Genomic DNA, 22099 nt, shown 5'->3' with positions numbered 1-22099 from the left:
CGTACAGTTCTCGCTGAGCTTAAGATAAGCCATGGCTATAAACGAAGTCCACACACTGTGTTTTTTGAGCATGGACCTTAGAGACAGTTGCTTCTCGTATGGCCAAGTCTTCCTGGCTCTCCCTCATGTTTATGAAACAAACAAGCTCTTCGTTCATGTCTCGATCATACTACAGCAAGCTCTGTATACAAAGAAGCTATACAAGTCAAAAATAAATCCCACACATACGAAGTCTCCGGCACAGCTATAATAAATACCCCAGAGACGCTGGCTTTCCAGCTTTTTCTGTATCTAAGCAAACATTATATGCTGTCCTGCCGAAGTTAAGGATGCGATAGGATAGATGAAGTATCAAAACACATTACTACTGTGTAGAAATGAAAGAAAGTGCTAGATCATGTTGCCAGAGATCTCCCAGTCGTGCGCAGAAAAGAGGGCGTCATATGGCGTGAGGTCAGCGAGACTGTAGCGCCAAATGAGATTGGCACCGCAAGGCGAGTCAGTTGAAGGAATGGAAAAAGACAATGTGTGTGTGTGTGTGTGTGTGTGTGTGTGTGTCTGTGTTTGTGAATCACCGAAGGGTTACGCTGCTCTGCGGTGGTGTTCACTACATCATGGGCTGGAGACAACATTTAGGTAACTTTGCATGGGAAAGAGTCATCAAAAAACTGGAAGAAAGACGAAGTGTGATGAGTGTAATCCAGAAGTTTGCTATTGCTGACAGCATTGTTTCACACGCATGGAGAATTTTTCGAACCACAGGCACTGATGCCCGAAGGTGAGGATTCTGATCGTACATAAAGCACACCAGTGGCAAGACGCAATCAATACCTTCACTGCGCGATAACAACGGTGAAGTTATTAAACACGGTTTTTCGAAACTCCTTCACCAATGAAGACAAAGTAAATATTCCTGAATTCCAATCAAGAACAACTTCCAAGACGAGAAACATATAAGTAGATGTCCTCGGAAGAACGAAGCAGCTTAAACCACTTACTAAAGGAAAGACCTGAGGTCCAGATTATATACCAGTCAGGTTCCTCTCAGAGTACGATGATAAAATAGCTCCATATTTAGCAATTGTATACAACCGCTTGCTCACAGAAAGATCCGTACCTAAAGACTGGAAAATTGCTCAGGTCACACCAATACCCAAAAAGGGAAATAGGAGTAATCCGCTGAATTACAGGCCTATATCACTAACTTCGATTTGCAGTAGGGTTTTGGAACATACACTGTATTCGAACATTATGAAGTACCCCGAAGAAAACGATTTATTGACACATAGTCAGCACGGTTTCAGAAGATATCGTTCTTGTGAAACACAACTAGCTCTTTATACTCATGAAGTAATAAGTGCTATCGACATGGGATGTCAAATTGATTCCATATTTTTAGATTTACAGAAGGCTTTCGACACCGTTCCTCACAAGCGTCTTCTAACCAAACTGCGTGCCTACGGAGTATCGCCTCAGATGTGCGACTCGATTCGTAATTTCCTGTCAGAAAAGTCACAGTTCGTAGTAATGGATGAAAAGTCATCGAGTAAAACAGAAGTAAAATCCGGCGTTCCCCAAGGGAGTGTTATAGGCCTGATGTACATTAACGACATAGGAGACAATCTGAGTAGCTGTCTTAGATTGTTTGCAGATGATGCTGTCATATACCGTCTTGTAAAGTCATCAGATGATCAAAACGACTTGCAAAATGATTTAGATATCTGTATAGTGCGAAAAGTGGTAATTGATCCTGAGTAAGGAAAAGTGTGAAGTTACTAGATGAAATTTTCACTCTACAGCGGAATGTGCGCTGATATGAAACTTCCTGGCAGATTAAAACTGCGTGCCGGACCGAGACTCGAACTCGGGACCTTTGCCTCTCGCGGGCAAGTGCTCTACCGACACACAGTTTTAATCTGCCAGGAAGTTTCAAAGTGTGAAGTTATTCACATGAGTACTAAAAGAAATCAGCTAAATTTCGATTTCGCGATAAGTCACACAAATCTGAAGGCTGTAAATTCAACTAAATACTTAGGGATTACAATTACAAATAACGTAAATTGGAACGATTGTGGGTGGAGCAAACCAAAGACTGCGATTCATTGGCAGAATACTTAGAAGATGCAACAGGTCTACTAAAGACACTACTTACACCACGCTTGTCCGCCCTATTCTGGAGTATTGCTGTGCGGTGTGGGATCCGCATCAGGTGGGACTGACGGATGACATCGAAAAAGTACAAAGAAGGGCAGCTCGTTTTGTATTATCGCGAAGTAGGGGAAATAGTGCCACAGACATGATACGTGCATTGGAGTGGCAATCATTAAAACAAAGGCGTTTTTCGTTGCGATGGGATCTTCTCATGAAATTTCACCAGTTTTCTCCTCCGATTGCGAAAATATTCTGTTGGCACCCACCTACGTAGGGAGAAATGATCATCACGATAAAATAAGAGAAATCAGGGCTCGCAGAGAAAAATTTAAGTGCTCGTTTTTCCCGCGTGCCGTTCGAGAGTGGAACGGTAGAGAGACAGCTTGAATGTGGTTCATTGATCCGTCAGGAACTTAATTGTGAATAGCAGAGTAATCACGTAGATGTAGATGTAGGTTGTCGACCGTGTCAACTACAGCTGCAGGTGAACGCTATATCGTGCAGCAGGCAAGAAGGAAGCCAGGTGTAGCTGTAAACGCATTTAACAGGAATGCGAGGCACGCTACCTCACGCTCCACAGTGGCACGGCGACTGCATGGGGAGTGCTCTCTTTGCCTGATGACCAGTTCGTTGTGATCCGCTGACAGCTTCACATCGGCGGCACCGTTTGCCGTAGCGCAAAGACCACAGGAACAGGCCAAGAAGGAATGTGGTCCCGTGCTCTTGACAGATGTGAGCCGATTCAGTCTGAGTAGTGATTCTGGAGGTGATCCTTATGTGGCGAGAGGTAAAAAAACTTAACTCCTCCTGAACAGGCCGCCGTGTCATCCTCAGTCCACAGGCGTCACTGAATGCGGATATGGAGGGGCAAGAGGTCAGCACACCGCTCTCCCGGCCGCATGTCAGTTTCCGAGACCGGAGCCGCTATTTCTCAATCAGGTAGCTCCTCAGTTTGCCTCACGCCGCTTGCCAACAGCGCTCGGCAGACCGGATGGTCACCCACCCAAGTGCTAGCACAGCCCGACAGCGCTTAAATTCGGTGAGCTGACGGGAACCTGTGTTACCAATGTGGCGAGGGGTGGGAACACGTAATGCACCCTGGAACATTTTCGAACATGATCGTTTTGATGGTCCAAATGCTATGGTGTAAGGATGCAGAATGTTGTAAGGCGGTACTGACGACCAAATCTTTGAACACGACACACTCACTGGGCAATGTTGCTGTGACACTGTACTGCACCTCCATGTGCGTCTTGGCAGGCGTATATTCACCCTTCATTTTTATGGGTGAAAATGAGCGACTGTGTCAAACAGCGCAAGTGGAGGAACTTCTGTAACGAGAGGATACTCTGCGAATGGGCTGGCCTGGTCGTTCAACCGACATAAATCCCATCGAGTACTTGTCAGAAGCGTTGGGGAGACTATTTCAGCACGCCACATGCACCATCGACCGTCCAGCAGTGGTCAGCCGCATTGGTGGAGGAATGGACGCAGTACCACACGAACTAGTTATCAACTTTATGGACAGCATGAAACCACATTCCAGAGCGTTAAGAACCATGTCCCACCTTTTGTAATGTTCAGCGGACCATCAGAATTATGCTGAATTACGTGCATGATTGTCTTTGAATAAAAATGTGTCTTTTTTTGTCTCATTGCGTACTTTTTTCAGTCATTGCGTATTTTTTCAATTACCTTCTGTACTATATTGTACCAGTTCTTTCAATGTAAGGTCTAAGTTTCATCACATTATGCGAAAGTTATTTTCGTTCTCAGATTTTCACACTAGTGCACAAACGCCTCGCAGTTCAGTATTTTCAGCATCTCCGTGACATCCTCCCATTGCTGAAACAGACTCTGTCCATTAAAATTCTCCATCTTTGTATGCGCTAAGTACCGCTTGTTAGCCTTATTTTATGCGGGTGTCACACGATTGAGAAATGTTCTAGGACGGTTGCATGAGGGTTTTGCAAGCAGTTTCCTTTATAAACTTATTCCAATTTTCTATTTTCCTACCACTGAATCGAAGCCTACCATCTGATTTTCATACGACTGAGTCGATGAGATCTTTCCATTCTATATTCTTACGGATTTTTACACCCGGACATTTGTATGAGTTGTCTTATTCTAATCGTTACCCACTGACATAATAATCGTAGGATAGAATGATTTTTCGTTTCGAAAATTGTACAGTTTTACGTTTCTGAACATTCCAAGCAACTAGCCAATTCTAGCACCACTTCGAAATTTTATCAAGATCGGATGGAATATTTGTGCAGCTTTTCTTGCACAGCTTTTGTAAGACCATGTCATGTGCGAAAGGTGTGAGGTTACTACCTTTTGCAAGGTCTTTAATGGGGGCTGGGTTGTTAGGGGTAGGAGACCAGACAGCGAGGTCATCGGTCTCATCGAATTAGGCAGGGACGTGGAAGGAATTCGGCCGTGCCTTTTCAAAGGAACGAGCCCGGCATTTGCCCGGAGCGATTTAGGGAAATCACGGAAAACCTAAATCACGATGGCCGGACGCGGGATTGAACCGTCGTCCTCCCGAATGCGAGTCCAGTGTGCTAGCCACTGCGCCACCTCGCTCATCATCATCTGTGTTCTGCTTAAAGGCAGGTTTTCACATGGTACTTCTACAGGCTGTCCGGTCTTCTGCCATCCTCTTCAGGTCTGCATAATTTCCTCTTCCCTTTATGTCGTCTATCATCTTGTATCTCCTTCTTCCTCTCAGTCTTCTCCCACAAACCAATCCTTCCAAAGCATCTACTAGCAAGCACTCCCTTCTCAACGAATGTCCCAACCAGTTGTTTTTCCTTTCTCTTACAACCCTCAGCAGACATCTTCTCTCACCAACCCTTTCCAATGCTATTTCATTTCTCACTCTTTCCATCCAGCTTATTCTCTCCATTCTCCTCCACATCCACATCTCAAATGCTTCAAACCTTTCGTCATCCTCTCGTCTCAGTGTCCATGTTTCTGCCCCATATAGTGCTACACTCCAGACAAAACATTTGCCAAGGCTTTTCCTTAGTCCTTTATCTAATTTGCCACATAAGAGTCTCCTCTTTCTTTTGAGTGCCTCCTTCGCTATGGCAATTCGAGTTTTCACCTCCTGGTGACATCTCAAGTCTTCAGTTATTGTGCTTCCGAGATATTTAAATTCACTTACTTGGCTAATGGTAGATTGTCCTATTTTAATATTGGACAGTCTGCGTCTTGTACTGATGACCATACTCTTTGTTTTTGCTGTGTTTATTTGCATCCCATATTCCACACAAGCACGTTATTCACTGTTCGCTCACTTTCTGCCACTAATACCATGTCATCAGCAAATCTTATACATTCTATTCTCTTTCCACCAATACATATTCCTCTTTTCCTATCGAAGCTTTTCGCAATAATCTCTTCAAGGTATACGTTAAACAACAGTGGGGAAAGGTAACAACCTTGTCTGACACCTCGTCCAATGCTGCTTCCTTCTGACATTTCAATCCTTATCCTTACTTTCTGGTGTAAATATATGTAGATTCTGTATCAGTCGTCTCTCTTTCCCATCTACTACTTTCCTCTTCAAGATATCCATCAGCTTGTTCCACTGAACTCTGTCAAAAGCCTTTTCTATAAAAACAGCGAAGATATCTCTACCCTTTTACATATACCGGGTGATCAAAAAGTCAGTATAAATTTGAAAACTGAATAAATCACGGAATAATGTAGCTAGAGAGGTACAAATTGGCACACATGCTTGGAATGACATGGGATTTTATTAGAACCAAAAAAATACAAAAGTTCCAAAAATGTACGACAGATGGCGCTTCATCTGATCAGAATAGCAATAATTAGCATAACAAAGTAAGACAAAGCAAAGATGATGTTCTTTAAAGGAAGTGCTCAATATGTCCACCATCATTCCTCAACAATAGCTATAGTCGAGGAATAATGTCGTGAACAGCACTGTAAAGCTTGTCCGGAGTTATGGTGAGCCATTGGCGTCGGATGTTGTCTTTCAGCATCCCTAGAGATGTCGGTCGATCACGATACACTTGCGACTTCATGTAACCCTAAAGCCAATAATCGCACGGACTGAGGTCTGGGGCTCTGGGAGGCCAAGCATGACGAAAGTGGCGGCTGAGCACACGATCAACACCAAACGATGCGCGCAAGAGATCTTCCACGCGTCTAGCAATATGGGGAGGTTATAATAAAACCCCATGTCATTCCAAACATGTGTGTCAATTTTTACCTCTCTATCTACATTATTCCGTGGTTTATTAAGTTTTCAAAATTATACTGACTTTTTGATCACCCGGTATCTTTCACCTCGCTCGGTAGTCTTTAATGTACAACATGAACAGCAAGCATCCCGACACACTTCCGTGTGACACGCCTGACGCTACATTCAAATCAGCGGACGACTCGTCATCCAAAAGAACAGCTGCGTCCTTCCTACCAAGAATTGCTCTGTACAACCACAAACACCGTGTTGTTCACTATAACTTAGCGAAAATCAAACCTAGGCGTTTTGGCTCCTTCTGGATGTACTGGGGGTGGTGTATCTTAACTGCTTCATCCTGGATGTAGCAAATGGATACTGCAGAAGGCCACAACGGTAATTTGTTCAGAAATTCTGCTTATTGTTCTTTTTGAGCATCACCGACACTATTACGCCTTGCAGCGCGTCTCTATCGACACTGAGCGCGGCGGACGATCGATACTCTCGGTATCGATCAGGGAGGCACTAAGAAAAACTGAATGCTAGCTAGAAAAAGGAGCTCTCCTCTACGCCGGGTCAGATCGATGATCCTCCGGTGAGAAGTCAGGCGTCCGACCACTAGAGGGAGTGCTTCTCTTTATTGTAGCGGGGCGGCTGCCGAAACGCTAAACAAAGAGAACGGGGCCACAGCGGCGCCTTCCCTTTGCTCACTTTCTCGTTAAGCCTGCGAGCAGGGCTGGACAGGGCGGGCAGCGCCCCTTCTGAGGGAGGCGGGGAGAGACGCGCCAGAGGCCGGCCAGCCGTGAAGGCAGGGGCCTCGAGGGCGCCGCATCCCGCGATTGCAGCCCGGGCTACTGTCTCCTCTTTAGCAACTACAGGAACTTCTGAAAGACAGCTGTAGAAGCACACTTTCGTTACTGATTTATTCACACCCATACTAATAATAAATCTTTAAAACCGTCGTGTCTGTCGGTTTGTCTTTGAACACCTTCATCTCCAAAACCTCTGCACAAGCTTTCATGGGGCTTTCGCAGGTAACCTGAACACAGTCTGGGGCACCGTATAGGCCTTATTTCATCAAAATCAGATAACTATGAAAAGATATCGTCATTGAAAGGTCTAGTAAAACATTGTTATCTGTCTGTCTATCTGAACACGCTGATCAACAAACTTACCAGACAGATTTTATGGGGTTTTCACTCATACCTTCAACGTAATTACGGGTACCGTATACACCATATTTCATAAAAATCGGATCACGAAAAGGGAGTTAATACACTGCTGCCCATTAAAATTGCTACACCAATAACAGATGCAAATCATAAACATGTATTCATTGGACAAATATATTATACTAGAACTGACATGTGATTACATTTTCACGCAGTTTGGGTGCATAGATCCTGAGAAATCAGTACCCAGAACAACCACCTCTGGTGTCCAGGTACAGCTGCCCATGCAGCTTCAACACGATACCACAGTTCATCAAGAGTAATGACTGGCGTATTGTGACGAGACAGTTGCTCGACCACCATTGACCAGACGTTTTCAATTGGTGAGAGATCTGGAGAATGTGCTGGCCAGGGCAGCAGTCGAACATTTTCTGTATCCAGAAAGGCCCGTACAGGACCTGCAACATGCGGTCGTCCATTACCCTGCTGAAATGTAAGGTTTCGCAGGGTTCGAATGAAGGGTGGAGCCACGGGTCGTAACACATCTGAAATGTAACGCCCACTGTTCAAAGTGCCGTCAATGCGAACAATAGGTGACCGAGACGTGTAACCAATGTCAACCCATACCGTCACTCCGGGTGATACGCCAGTATGGCGATGACGAATACACGCTTCCACTGTGCGTTCACCGCGATGTCGCCAAACACGGATGCGACCATCATGATGCTGTACACAGAACCTGGATTCATCCGAAAAACTGACGTTTTGCCATTCGTCCACCCAGGTTCGTCGTTGAGTAAACCATCGCAGGCGCTCCTGTCTATGATGCAGCGTCAAGGGTAACCGCACCCATGGTCTCCGAGCTGATAGTCCATCCTGCTGCAAACGCCGTCGAACTGTTCGTGCAGATGATTGTTGTCTTGCAACCGTCCACATCTCATGACTCAGGGATCGAGACGTGGCTGCACGATCCGTTACAGCCATACGCATAAGATGCCTGTCATCTCGACTGCTAGTGATACGAGGCCGTTGGGATCCAGCACGGCTAACAGTCATTGGATCTCCACCAACGCGAGCAGCAATGTTACAATACGATAAACCGCAATCGCGATAGGCTACAATCCGACCTTTATCAAAGTCGGGAACTTGATGGTACGCATTTCTTCTCCTCACACGAGGCATCACAACAACGTTTCTCCAGGCAACGCCGGTCAACTGCTGTTTGTGTATGAGAAATCAGTTGGAAACTTTCCTCGTGTCAGCACGTTGTAGGTGTCGCCACCGGTGCCAACCTTGTGTGAATGCTCTGAAAAGCTAATCATTTGCATATCACAGCATCTTCTTCCTGTCGGTTAAATTTCGCGTCTGTAGCACGTCATCTTCGTGGTGTAGCAATTTTAATGTCCAGTAGTGTAGTATACAGGCTGTCCCATTTATCTCGACCACACTAAATAACTGTTTGTCCAGATGCAAATCACAAAATGTTTCAAGTAAATGTTCTTTAGCCGTCAGGGGTACATCAATCAGCATGATTGTCTTCGTCGTACCTTTGTTTTTTACAAAGATATGAACAGCGGTATGACTTTTTCAAATGACACTCTGTATTTTTTATTCGCTAATTCATTTCCTCTCCTATAGACATATTAAAAAATGTATCACAGTGTACCATTCTCTGAAACACAACGTTATTAATTACATAACACAACGTTTGCTTTGAGCCCAGGATCACAAACTTGTCCACTTGCTGGAGTTGTCATAAAAAAAATGAAAACCAATTAAAAACACTACACAAAATTGAGTTTGACTCTCATGTACCATTGCCCAGGAGTAGAACGTTCAAAGGTGCTCAAATTGGTGACCCTGGACACCGATACACTCGTTGAATGAAAGAATTAATTACTGCTTACAGTGTTGCCTGCTGAAGAGAATTACAAGCAAGCACGATACGTTCCTGCATGTCCTCTGGAGTTGTTGGAATATCGCGATAGACAACGTCTTTAATGCATTTCCAAAGAAAAAAGTCCAGAGGATTTTTGTCAGGAGACCGAGCAGGCCAAATAACTGTTCCTCCTCGACCAATCCATCCGGCACGATACCTTCGGTTCAGAACAGGACGTGCACGCAATGCACGATGTGCTGGACATCCATCGTGTTGATACCACATAAACATTCTGGCTCTTAGCGGCACCTCATCCAGAAGAGGAGGAAGAATTCGTCTGAGGAAGTTGGCATACGCAGTGAGGTTTAGACTACCATTCATGAAATAAGGGCCAATAATTGTAGTGTCAAGCATCCCACACCTGACGTTAACTCTCCATTGACACTGATGTTCCACCCGTCTAAGCCATCGTGGGTTGTCACTGGACCAATAATGCATGTTCCTTGTATTTACCTGTCCTTTGTTTGAGAAGGAATATTCATCGACAAATAGAACATGGGAGAAGAAGTACGGGTTGCGGAGGATTTGCTGCTGTGCCCACTGACAGAACTTTACACGATTCTAGAAATCATTCCCATGCAATTCTTGATGTAGGTGTACATGGTAAGGATGGAACCGGTGACGTGTAAGAATACGATGTACACTGGTTTTAGGAATGCTTACCTCGTGTTCAAGCTGTCGTGGGCTCACATACGGATTCATAGCAACGGAAGCGAGAGCAGTAACTTCGGCAGCTTCGTCTGTGCGAGTGCTACGACGATTGCGTTGTCGTGGGTTGAAACTTCCAGTTTCCCGAAGCGTCGCAACAAGGCTACAAAACATCCGTCTGGAAGGTGGGTTCTTGTCAGGATATCGCTCTCTGTACAGTTCCGCTGCCTGCGTAGCATTTCGCCTAACTTCAACAACAACAATAAAACAAACGTTATGTCGATGCAGTTTGTAGGAAGAACAGCCATTACTGTATGCCTTCTCCACACAACAGTATTTAAAAAGACTAAATTACTGTACTAAATGTACCCTTACATAAGAAAACAGTATTGCAATTACTGTTGTGCTAACTTACATTCCCCATAGATGAGTAGCTCAAATGGCTCTGAGCACTAAGGGACTTAACATCGGAGGTCATCAGTCCCCTAGAACTTAGAACTACTTAAACTTAACTAACCTAAGGACATCACACACATCAATGCCCGAGGCGGGATTCGAACCTGCGACCGTAGCAGTCGCATGGTTCTGGACTGAAGCCCCTAGAAGCGCTCGGCCACCGCGGCCGGCAGATGAGTAGCATTTATACCTTCTGTTCGTTGGTGTACATTCTACTCATACAACTCTTCAACTGATGATGGTTGGCGGAATTACGAGTGTGCATTCTGCTTATCTTTACATTTGTCCTCTGTCAACGTCAGCACGTGGATGTGTTCCATTGCTCCGAGTACCTACACTAAACGCTGGGAGCGTCAACGTGAATATTGTGTTATGTAATTAATAACGTTGTGTTTCAGTGAATGGTACACTGTGATAAATTTTTGAATAGGCCTTTAGGAGAGGAAATAGTAGGTAATCATGCTGATTGATGTCCCCCTGACGGCTAAAGAACATTTGCTTGCAACTTTTTGTAATCTGGGTCTGGACAAACAGTTATTTAGGTTGGTCAAGATAAATAGGACACCCTGTATATTATAAAACCGCGGGAGGTTCGAGTCCTCCCTCGGGCATGGGTGTGCGTGTTGTTCTTAGCATAAGTTAATTTAAATAGTGTGTAAGTCTAGGAACCGATGACCTCAGCAGTTTGGTGCCTTAGGAAGTCACACACATTGGAACAGTTATTATAAAAGCGTGTGTATGTTCCACATCTCCTGTGAAACCATTCGAACGATTTCAACTAAACTTAGTATACATTTTACATACTGTCTGGAAAGAATCGCTGTGGGAGTAAGAGCCACCTATCTTTCAAACGGGTAAAGGTGGTGGTGAAAAAGAACTGTAGCCCACGATACGAGAATACCCAGATTTTATTCACCCAATATTTGAGAACGAGAGCACAGTGACTTGCAACAAACTTTACACACTATTTCAAACGTTCACAAAAACTTTTCTCGCTAACAAATCCCCCGGCCCCCACATAATGATGAAAGGAAAAAGCTCTATCACGTCCTTCATTTTCGCTGTTAATTATGGCATCAGGGATGATACTTTAATTTATTACTTTTTCTCTACTATGTTCACACGTTTTATACACAGGGTTCACATGTAGCACTGAATATACGTGCAACACTATATCACACAGTTCGGAAGATAAGACGTTATAAACACTGAGATGCGTGAAAAACTCCACATTATGCATGACGTTTGAATTTATTACTTCTCTGGTACTAAATCTATTATCATTGCATGTTCCAGATAGTATCCACATTCCACATACACTGCCCTCCATAAGTTTGGAAACTCCATGCTGCGCATTACAACGGAGCAAGATGGAAGCGATCTATGTCAATTATTGGTTAGAGTATGGAAAAGCAATCTCAAATAACGGTTAATAATGACACGTACAGTACTTACACTTAATTATTTTACATATACATACATATTGGGACATACTAGTATTGCTCCGTTTTATGTAAACTGACTTTACCTGTCCAAGCGGCTCTACTAAACACGCCAGCTGGCGCGAGTAGGCCGGATGGCTATGTAGATGTACGATGTTTACATTTCTGTTCACTTGTATTTGCGTTTGCAAAAAGGTATAACATGCCGCAAAAGCAATTCAAAAATGGTTCAAATGGTTCTGAGCACTATGGGACTTAACATCTGTGGTCATCAGTCCCCTAGAACTTAGAACTACTTAAACCTAACTAACCTAAGGACATCACACACATCCATGCCCGAGGCAGGATTCGAACCTGCGACCGTAGCAGTCGCGCGGTTCCGGACTGAGCGCCTAGACAAAAGCAATTGAAAATGGCCCCAGAGTGCCAGATTCCTTATGAGTCACGGGTAATGATAATCAATTTCCACCAAGAACGCAATAGTGTCCGACAAATAGCAAAGAAACTGATGATTTCCATCAGCGGAGTTATCAAAACCATGCACCGGCATGGAGAAACAGGCTCCTATGGAGATCGTCCTCGCTCAGGAGCACCCAGGAAAATATCAGAACGCCTGGAAAAGTATTTGGTAGTGAACAGTAAACGTAACAGATTAAAACTATCTGTGAATTGACTGCTGAACTAAACGCAACGAGGGATACACCGGTGAGTGAGTCAACAGTGAGATGACGCCTGGCAGACAACAACCTCCGAGGTTAGGTAAACAAGGAAACCACTGTTGCACCCTCTTAACAAGAAGAAAAGGCTTCAGTGGGCTAAGACACACCAACATTGGACAACGGTGTATTGGGAGAGTCTTGTTCACTGATGAATCCAAGTTCGAAATATTTGGAAGTAAACGCCGTCAGTTTGTATGCCGTTTACCCCATGAACGCTTGAATCCTCAGTGCGTAATTCCAACTGTAAAGCATGGAGGGGGTTCTGTGATGGTATCGGGATCCTTTGGAGGGAATAAAGTCGGAGATTTGGTGAAAATAGATGGAAAACTGAACCAAAAGGATTATCATGCCATTCTCCAGTGACATGCTAAGACATCTGGTTTGTGTCATTGGGAAAGGGTTTGTCCTGCAGCAAGACAACGACCCGAAACATACGTCTCGCTTATGTCAGAACTATGTGAAGTCTCTAGAGGTTCGCAAAATATTGAAAAACATGGAATGGCCGCCCCAATCCCTTGACTGTAACCCAATCGAGCTGCTATGGGATGAATTGGACAGGAGGATGCGAACACGGGAAACCATGAGTGGGTCACAATTGTGGGAGGTCATGCAGCAAGAATGGAGATTAATTGCAACTGAAACCCTGCCAAAACTGACTTAACGCATGTCGAGAGCGTGCAGGGCAGTGATGAAAGCAAAGGGTGGCTATTTTGAGGAATCGAAAATTTAATTTTTGCAGCTTCCTGTCTATTATTTGAGCTTAATAAACATTTGGAAAACAACAAAATGCATTTTTATACTGTATTTATTTTCCATTGTCTATAATTACTAGGTGTTTCCAAACTTATGGAGGGTAGTGTATGCCGCTGCAAGTACCTACAAAATCCTATCATTGTACGGCACAGAGAGAGGGAGAGGATGAGATGTACAGAGAAAAGAAATAGGTGGTGTTGTACAGGGAGAGAGAGAAGAGGAGATGAACATAGGAAAGAGGATGAGATGGACACAGAGAGGGGAGGAGGGAATGGACGAAGACGGGAAACTAGCAGAGGGACAGAGAGAGGGGCAGGAGGAGACGGACAGAGAATGGGGGTGGAGAAGTGGGACAGAGGGTAGGGGGACAACGCTGCGCCCATGACTGCCTGCTGCAGGTCCTCATTCAACAGGAACCGTTGACCCTTCAAGGCCTTTTTTTTTTTAAGGGAAAGCGTGATAGTAATCGCTTGGAGAGAGATCAGGACAATAGGAGGGCCGCTCGAGTGTCTCCCACTTGAGATGGTGTAACTTTTGCGTTACGAAATTTGCGACATGGGGACGTGCGTTATAAGGAAGCAGCAGCACCCTTTGGCGCACCACTCCACAACGACGGTTTTCGACAGACATGCTGGCGCATACACATTCTTCTTTCTCCGATGGAGGTCTGTAATGCTGTTTGACCTACAGCAGCCAAGGAAAGAATAACAGCACGTTGGTCCTACCTGAACGCATTTGGTAATAACGTTGCAATCGTTCACGTTTCCGGTTTACCGCACGCACGGTGGAAAACACAAACGCCATTCTAATCCCTTGGCTACATGCCGGTGCTTTTATACGCTCATCGGAGTTGCGCTACGTTGCTGTAATAGCCTCGGGCGGTAACTTTTTGATCATCCCTTATATAGCAGTATAAGGGGCGTTGAAAAAGAAACAAGCCGGAGGCATAATTACAGAAACCATTACCTTTATGTTACAAGTATTGACGCTGGCTGTTAAGATACTTGTCTCACTATAACACAAGATGGTGAATGGCTGTCTCATAAAATTCCTGTGGCTACAATGTGAACCAGTTCCGCATGTACGGCTGGACGTCGTCGTCCACATGAGAGCAGGGAAGGTTGTGCTGACGTTATCCTTTGACCAAGATGGCCCCCTTCTGATTCGCTTCCTGCAGCACGGGACAACAGTGAATGCCCAGCGTTATTCGCAAACCTTGTCCACCCTTCGCAAAGCGATCAAATCAAAACGATCAGGAAATCTCCCCCGTGGGGTCATTCTGGTCCACCACAAAGCAAAGCCTCATACGGCCAACACAGTCGCAGCACTCCTGCAGAAATTCAAATGCGAAGTTCTCAGCCACCCTCCATACAGACTGGACCTCTCTACCTGTTATTACGCCATTTTTGGCCCCCTTAAAAAGGCTCTCAGGGGCAAACGATTCACCTCGGACGACGACATCCAGCTGTACGTGCTGCACTGCTTAACATCGCACGCCGAGAACTTTATGAGACAGCCATTCATCGCCTTGTGTCTCAACAGCCAGGATCAGTACTTCTAACATAAAGGTATTGTAATAATGCCTCCGCCTCGTTTCTTTTTGAACGCCCCTTTCATATAATATAACATGTTTGTAGCCTCATTCTTTTAGTGTTCATTGTCTTCTTCTTGATGAAAACAACGTACTTTAAAACATCAGACAGTATGAAACGTCTTCTGCTGCATCCTCCTCATGTTCTTTACATACTGGGGCCGGCCGGTGTGGCCGAGTGGTTCTAGGCGCTTCAGTCTGGAATTTCGCGACCGCTATGGTCGCAGGTGAAAATCCTGCCTCGGGCATGGATGTGTGTGATGTCCGTAGGTTAGTTAAGTAGGTCTAGGGGACTGATGACCTCAGATGTTAAGTCCCAAAGTGCTCAGAGGCATTTGAACCATACTGGGTGATGTGCGTATCTCTTCAGATAATTTCTGATTCGCGAAAGGTATTTGTAATGTGGTTTCACATCCACAAGTTGTAGCATGGGCCACATCAAATCCTAAGCACGAATCATATTCTTTGTCCAACAAGACCGCATCCAAATTAAGTAACAAATTGGAATGCAGTGCTTCCCTAACGAGCCTCCACTATTTTATGTGAATTGTCAATCGAAGCGCATTCTCCAGCAGTACATTCCTGTAACGGCAAGTGACACTGTAGGCAAACGCCGACGTCAAAATACACCGTGACGCTGGGTGCATCGCGTGCTTCTTGGGGCCGTTAGTGTCTCTCTGAAGTGCTACCGATGTATAGACGTAGCTAAGTGAAGCAAAGCACATTATGTGGTAAGTTTTTACGTTTTACCGGTTTCGTCTTGTCAGAGGTCACCTTGAGATGCACATCTAATTTCTGAGACTCGCAGTGTGTCATCAGAGCGACACTTCAGTTAAGACTAAAAAACGTTCGTCCTGATGACCCACAGCGATTCGCAATAATTAGATGTGAGTCTCAGAGTGACCTTTGACAAAAGTCGCAACTGATAATCCTAATAAACATACAAGGTGCCCCAGGCGGTGTTTGTCTTTTTCACTGTATTAAAAGTGGTCACGGTACGCTCAGACTTCATGTTTCCAGTCAAGGAGGACAGTGACTAATGGATAAGAAGAATACATTAGAGTTATATATAATGCGGCACGCTAGCAAAACAGAGCCACTGACAGTATGTCAGGCAGCAAAGAGTTATCGGACATAGTCATCTAATGAGACGATCTGCCCAGTTGCATGGGCAATCGCGAACTGCTCGCTGCACTCGCTGAGAGTACTCAGTGATTAGCTGTTTACATTGGCCAGCCGCGGTGGTCTAGCGGTTCTAGGCGCTCAGTCCTGAGCCGCGCGACTGCTACGGTCGCAGGTTCGAATCCTGCCTCGGGCATGGATGTGTGTGATGTCCTTAGGTTAGTTAGGTTTAAGTAGTTCTAAGTTCTAGGGGACTTATGACCTCAGCAGTTCAGTCCCATAGTGCTCAGAGCCATTTGAACCATTTTTTTTTGTTTACATTGCTTGGAACACCTGCGCTGGGTTAACTGTTAGCTTCAACTACTTCAAGTTTAAATTAAACAGGCACTCTATTGTGCTAGGAGGTGACTATGATATCATTACAAGATGCAATCACTATAATTTCTGGACAGTTGTATTCGGTTGTGCAGTATATTTATCAACAACATATGTAAGAAACTGTAACAACGAGTTGTGCAAATTCCCTTCTGTGTTAATCACAGGTTACCGTTTGAATATTAAAAAAAATAAATACTGATGTACAGAGTAGGAAGAAAATGCAGACTTATGCTTTACTGTAAATAAGAAAATTAAAAACAATTTATAGATATTTAATGAATTTCAGACAAAATACCAAGGCTAGTTTCAATAAAAGCTATTAAAGCTCGAGAAAAAAATTATACAAAGGGAACCTGCAAAATTATTAATAGGAATTTAGCGAGACAAGACAGTTTCCCGAAATTGAAATCATGGTGTAATTATTCTCCTGGAGAAGAAAGATGACCGAAACGAGATAAAAAACTATAGAAATCTCAGCCTTTTCTACGTAACATAGAAGATATTCACTAAATTACCACCAACCGCATACTGTAGTACTGAATTCTAATGAAGCAGGGGAACTGGCTGTCTTTGAAAGCCGATACGCCTCAGTAGACAATTTGCAAGCACTGAAGAAAATAGTGGAACGAAGTAGTTTGTCTGGTGTCGATATTTTAAGAAATCGTTTGAGTCAGTTTCAAAAAAATATTTTCTAACAGTCTGAGGGGCAAAGCGTTGCTCCAACCTGTAATAGAATTAGCTGCAGGCTCCATTGTACCTCATCAGAAAAGTGAGAAATTGAGATTCCGTAGGAACAAAACTATTTTCAGCAGCCGGCGAGGAAGTCTTCAGACAACTGACCCTGGAAAAAGTTTAAGGAGAAGATGTTAATGGAACTTATCTGAAATATATTAGTTTTGCTGACGTCAGTGTGCTGTGTCTCTAGTGGAGATGATCTGCAATAACTAATGGAACAACGTAATAGGACAAGTTTGGAAGTAGTTTCCAAAACGTATTATTTTCGTACTAAAAGAATTTACAAACAATATATTTTACACCAAATATTTGAAATTAACTACGACGTCATATAACCTGTAGGTGAGATTATTTATATTTATAACAATGAGGGCAATAGCTGAATAGAATAGTAAAAAGTAGAAATAAACAGCAACGTAAAATTTAACTTCAGAGTAATTGGTAAACAAAATTGGATTTTCAAAACTAAAAGCTTTGGCAATGCTTAGAATCAGTAGACATTGCCAGTTTTGATTTACAATATTAAGATATGGATTTTTAATTCGTAAAATATTTAGTAGCTGAGGGATACTTAGGGAGAGATGGAGAAATGAATTTTGGAAATCACTAGGAACTACAGGAAAATTAATGAGAGAACGAACTAGACTGGAGAATGTTATTAGAGACATAATGTTTGTTGACGGGTCGTGGCGACATTCGCCATCCTTCGTGTTGATTACGCTCCTGAGAGGCAGCAGGGATAGACGCTCTGCAGCACGTGTATGCCTTGTGTCTTGGCTACAATTCCAAAATCTGCTATGTGCGAAAGGGAGTAGACCCAGAAAATCTAAAGTTCGTAATTCGATTCTAAAATATCTTTCCCTGCCTTTAGGTTTTCCTACTGCAAATCTATCACTTTATTGGGGTAGGTCGTATGCATACATCTGGTTGATAGGCACCGCTTGTTCTGTGAAATCTCGTCGTCCCAGACTAGTGAATACTAAAGAACGCTTAGCGTCACTCGGAATCATCTGTGTATATTTTATCTCCAACGAAAGTTGTTCCCCTTGACGTGACGTGTCACCCACACATGTTAGATGCACATACTTTGAAACACCCTGTATCTATGACAAAGAACAGTCTGTATATGAAGCAGGTCAACGAATAATCATCTGATACCCAGAAAACGTGAATAAATATCGTACATTTCGTGATGGTGAAAGGCTGCAAACATTTTCTTGTACATTGATGAGGCAAAACATTATGAGCACAGTCCACGACAGACTGTAAGATGGTTAATGGTGTTGCGGGCACGTAAGTGGTGAGAAAGTACGAGGGCAGTTCAATAAGTAATGCAACACATTTTTTTTCTGAAACAGGGGTTGTTTTATTCAGCATTGAAATACACCAGGTTATTCTCCAATCTTTTAGCTACACAACACTATTTTTCAACGTAATCTCCATTCAATGCTACGGCCTTACGCCACCTTGAAATGAGGGCCTGTATGCCTGCACGGTACCATTCCACTGGTCGATGTCGGAGCCAACGTCGTACTGCATCAATAACTTCTTCATCATCCGCGTAGTGCGTCCAACGGATTGCGTCCTTCATTGGGCCAAACATATGGAAATCCGACGGTGCGAGATCGGGGCTGTAGGGTGCATGAGGAAGAACAGTCCACTGAAGTTTTGTGAGCTCCTCTCGGGTAACAATCTTTGACAAGAAATTGTCACCCTCAGCCACATGACGAGCAAGCAATTCCGCACAGATGGTTCTCCTTTGCTCTTTATGGTGTTCGGTTAGACAACGAGGGACCCAGCGGGAACAAACCTTTGAATATCCCAACTGGTGAACAATTGTGACAGCACTACCAACAGAGATGTCAAGTTGAGCACTGAGTTGTTTGATGGTGATCCGTCGATCATCTCGAACGAGTGTGTTCGCACGCTCCGCCATTGCAGGAGTCACAGCTGTGCACGGCCGGCCCGCACGCGGGAGATCAGACGGTCTTGCTTGACCTTGCGGCGATGATGACACACGCTTTGCCCAACGACTCACCGTGCTTTTGTCCACTGCCAGAGCACCGTAGACATTCTGCAAGCGCCTATGAATATCTGAGATGCCCTGGTTTTCCGCTAAAAGAAACTCGATCACTGCCCGTTGTTTGCAACGCACATCCGTTACAGACGCCATTTTAACAGTTCCGTACAGCGCTGCCACCTGTCGGAAGTCAATGAAACTATACGAGACGAAGCGGGAATGTTTGAAAATATTCCACAAGAAATTTCCGGTTTTTTCAACCAAAATTGGCCGAGAAAAAAAAATGTATTGCATTACTTATTGAACTGCCCTCGTATCAGTGGAGCAGAGATGAACGCTCTTTCTAGTAACAATACACAGGGTGAATGGGAAAATCCACCTACATAAATGATCTTGGAAAATGGCAGATTTTTTTGGACCGGCGTTTTGGGGCGAGCCTCTCGGAAATTCGGCTGTTCGCATGCTAACGTCGTTAATGTCAGTGCCAAGTAATTGACGGAGGGTGAAAACACGAGTAGGCGACAAGGAGTTGGACGTCTACGCCTCATCACAGAACGTGGATGTCGGACGCTTGTCCGCTCCGTTAATCAGGATAACTGGCAGCCAGTGGGAGACATGACGACAAATTGCGGTACTGGTACGGGCACTGGTGTTTCGGAGCATACCTTTCGACGCACATTACTGAAAATGGGGCACCACTGTAGACGACACCTGTTTGTTGCCATAGTAACCCAACAACAATCTCAGTTAAGATTGCAGTTGGCACGAGATAGTCGAGAATGGACAGTGGATCTATGGAAACGTGTCGTTTGGCCAGATTACTCACACTTCTCGTTTCATGAGGTCGATGGTCGTATTCGGATACTTCGTCATCCAGGTGCACAGCTGCTTGAAATGTGCATTGCATTCGCAGACGCAAGCCAATGGTGGCAGTGTTAAGCTATAGGGTTCACTCAACTGGACTAATCGAAGGCGCCATGACAGCTGAGGATAACGTGAACATTATTATAGACCATATGCAGCCTTTCATGCATGCCATTTTTCCCGATGGCGATGGCACCTTTCAGCAAGGTAACTGTACGTGTCACAAGGCCAGAAGCATGCTGCATGGATTTGATTGACGTCTTGGCCACCAGAATCGCATGATCTAATCTCAACGGAACACCTCTGTGACGCTATTGAGTCTCAGTTCCGCAACCACAAACCACCGACCCGAAATTTACCGATATTGCGTGAGCTTTGCGTAGACCGCTGGTGCCACATACCTTCGGAAACCTATCAAGGACTTTTGGAATCTGTTTCATGCAGAATAGTTTCTGTTTTGCATTACAGTGGTAGACCAACAGCCTAGTAAACAAATCTTTTGGCTCATTAGCGGAGGTCACAAACAATTAAAAATTCGAGTAAAAAGTATACCTGCCGTCACGGGTCATGATTTAATTTACGTTTCGAGCACTGGAGGCTCACCTTTAGCTGCTTAACGCCAATATTTCTTAAGTGTTTATACGTAGCAGTTATCAATAACCCCATTACAGTAGATGAGTTGGTTAAAAGATGGTATAATTAGGACTAAAATAGTTATTTTCACTAAAATTACTTTTTACTCTAGTACCAATTGCGCAAATATGAGAGAGACGTAATTTATTTGGAATAACAGCTTTTGCACATTTCAACGGCTTGCTTGCACATCTTAATACTTTTAACACACACACATGCTATCGTAATACACTCCTGGAAATGGAAAAAAGAACACATTGACACCGGTGTGTCAGACCCACCATACTTGCTCCGGACACTGCGAGAGGGCTGTACAAGCAATGATCACACGCACGGCACAGCGGACACACCAGGAACCGCGGTGTTGGCCGTCGAATGGCGCTAGCTGCGCAGCATTTGTGCACCGCCGCCGTCAGTGTCAGCCAGTTTGCCGTGGCATACGGAGCTCCATCGCAGTCTTTAACACTGGTAGCATGCCGCGACAGCGTGGACGTGAACCGTATGTGCAATTGACGGACTTTGAGCGAGGGCGTATAGTGGGCATGCGGGAGGCCGGGTGGACGTACCGCCGAATTGCTCAACACGTGGGGCGTGAGGTGTCCACAGTACATCGATGTTGTCGCCAGTGGTCGGCGGAAGGTGCACGTGCCCGTCGACCTGGGACCGGACCGCAGCGACGCACGGATGCACGCTAAGACCGTAGGATCCTACGCAGTGCCGTAGGGGACCGCACCGCCACTTCCCAGCAAATTAGGGACACTGTTGCTCCTGGGGTATCGGCGAGGACCATTCGCAACCGTCTCCATGAAGCTGGGCTACGGTCCCGCACACCGTTAGGCCGTCTTCCGCTCACGCCCCAACATCGTGCAGCCCGCCTCCAGTGGTGTCGCGACAGGCGTGAATGGAGGGACGAATGGAGACGTGTCGTCTTCAGCGATGAGAGTCGCTTCTGCCTTGGTGCCAATGATGGTCGTATGCGTGTTTGGCGCCGTGCAGGTGAGCGCCACAATCAGGACTGCATACGACCGAGGCACACAGGGCCAACACCCGGCATCATGGTGTGGGGAGCGATCTCCTACACTGGCCGTACACAACTGGTGATCGTCGAGGGGACACTGAATAGTGCACGGTACATCCAAACCGTCATCGAACCCATCGTTCTACCATTCCTAGACCGGCAAGGGAACTTGCTGTTCCAACAGGACAATGCACGTCCGCATGTATCCCGTGCCACCCAACGTGCTCTAGAAGGTGTAAGTC

The 22099-nt window shown here is 44.9% G+C and overlaps 1 protein-coding gene across 1 annotated transcript in view; it reads right to left on the bottom strand.

The window, feature by feature from the left end:
- LOC126232720 (neuropeptide SIFamide receptor-like) overlaps positions 1-22099 on the bottom strand; it is a 132613-nt gene that overhangs the window by 98768 nt on the left and 11746 nt on the right. The window contains exon 2 of the mRNA XM_049942815.1: positions 7053-7262. Coding sequence (XP_049798772.1) covers positions 7053-7262 — 210 coding nt within the window. The remainder of the gene's footprint in view (positions 1-7052; positions 7263-22099) is intronic.

The sequence above is a fragment of the Schistocerca nitens genome, chromosome 1 (assembly GCF_023898315.1).
Source record: "Schistocerca nitens isolate TAMUIC-IGC-003100 chromosome 1, iqSchNite1.1, whole genome shotgun sequence".
NCBI classification, from domain to species: domain Eukaryota; kingdom Metazoa; phylum Arthropoda; class Insecta; order Orthoptera; family Acrididae; genus Schistocerca; species Schistocerca nitens.
Note: the sequence above shows the minus strand (reverse complement) of the source record. Positions and strands in the feature narration are given on the sequence as shown.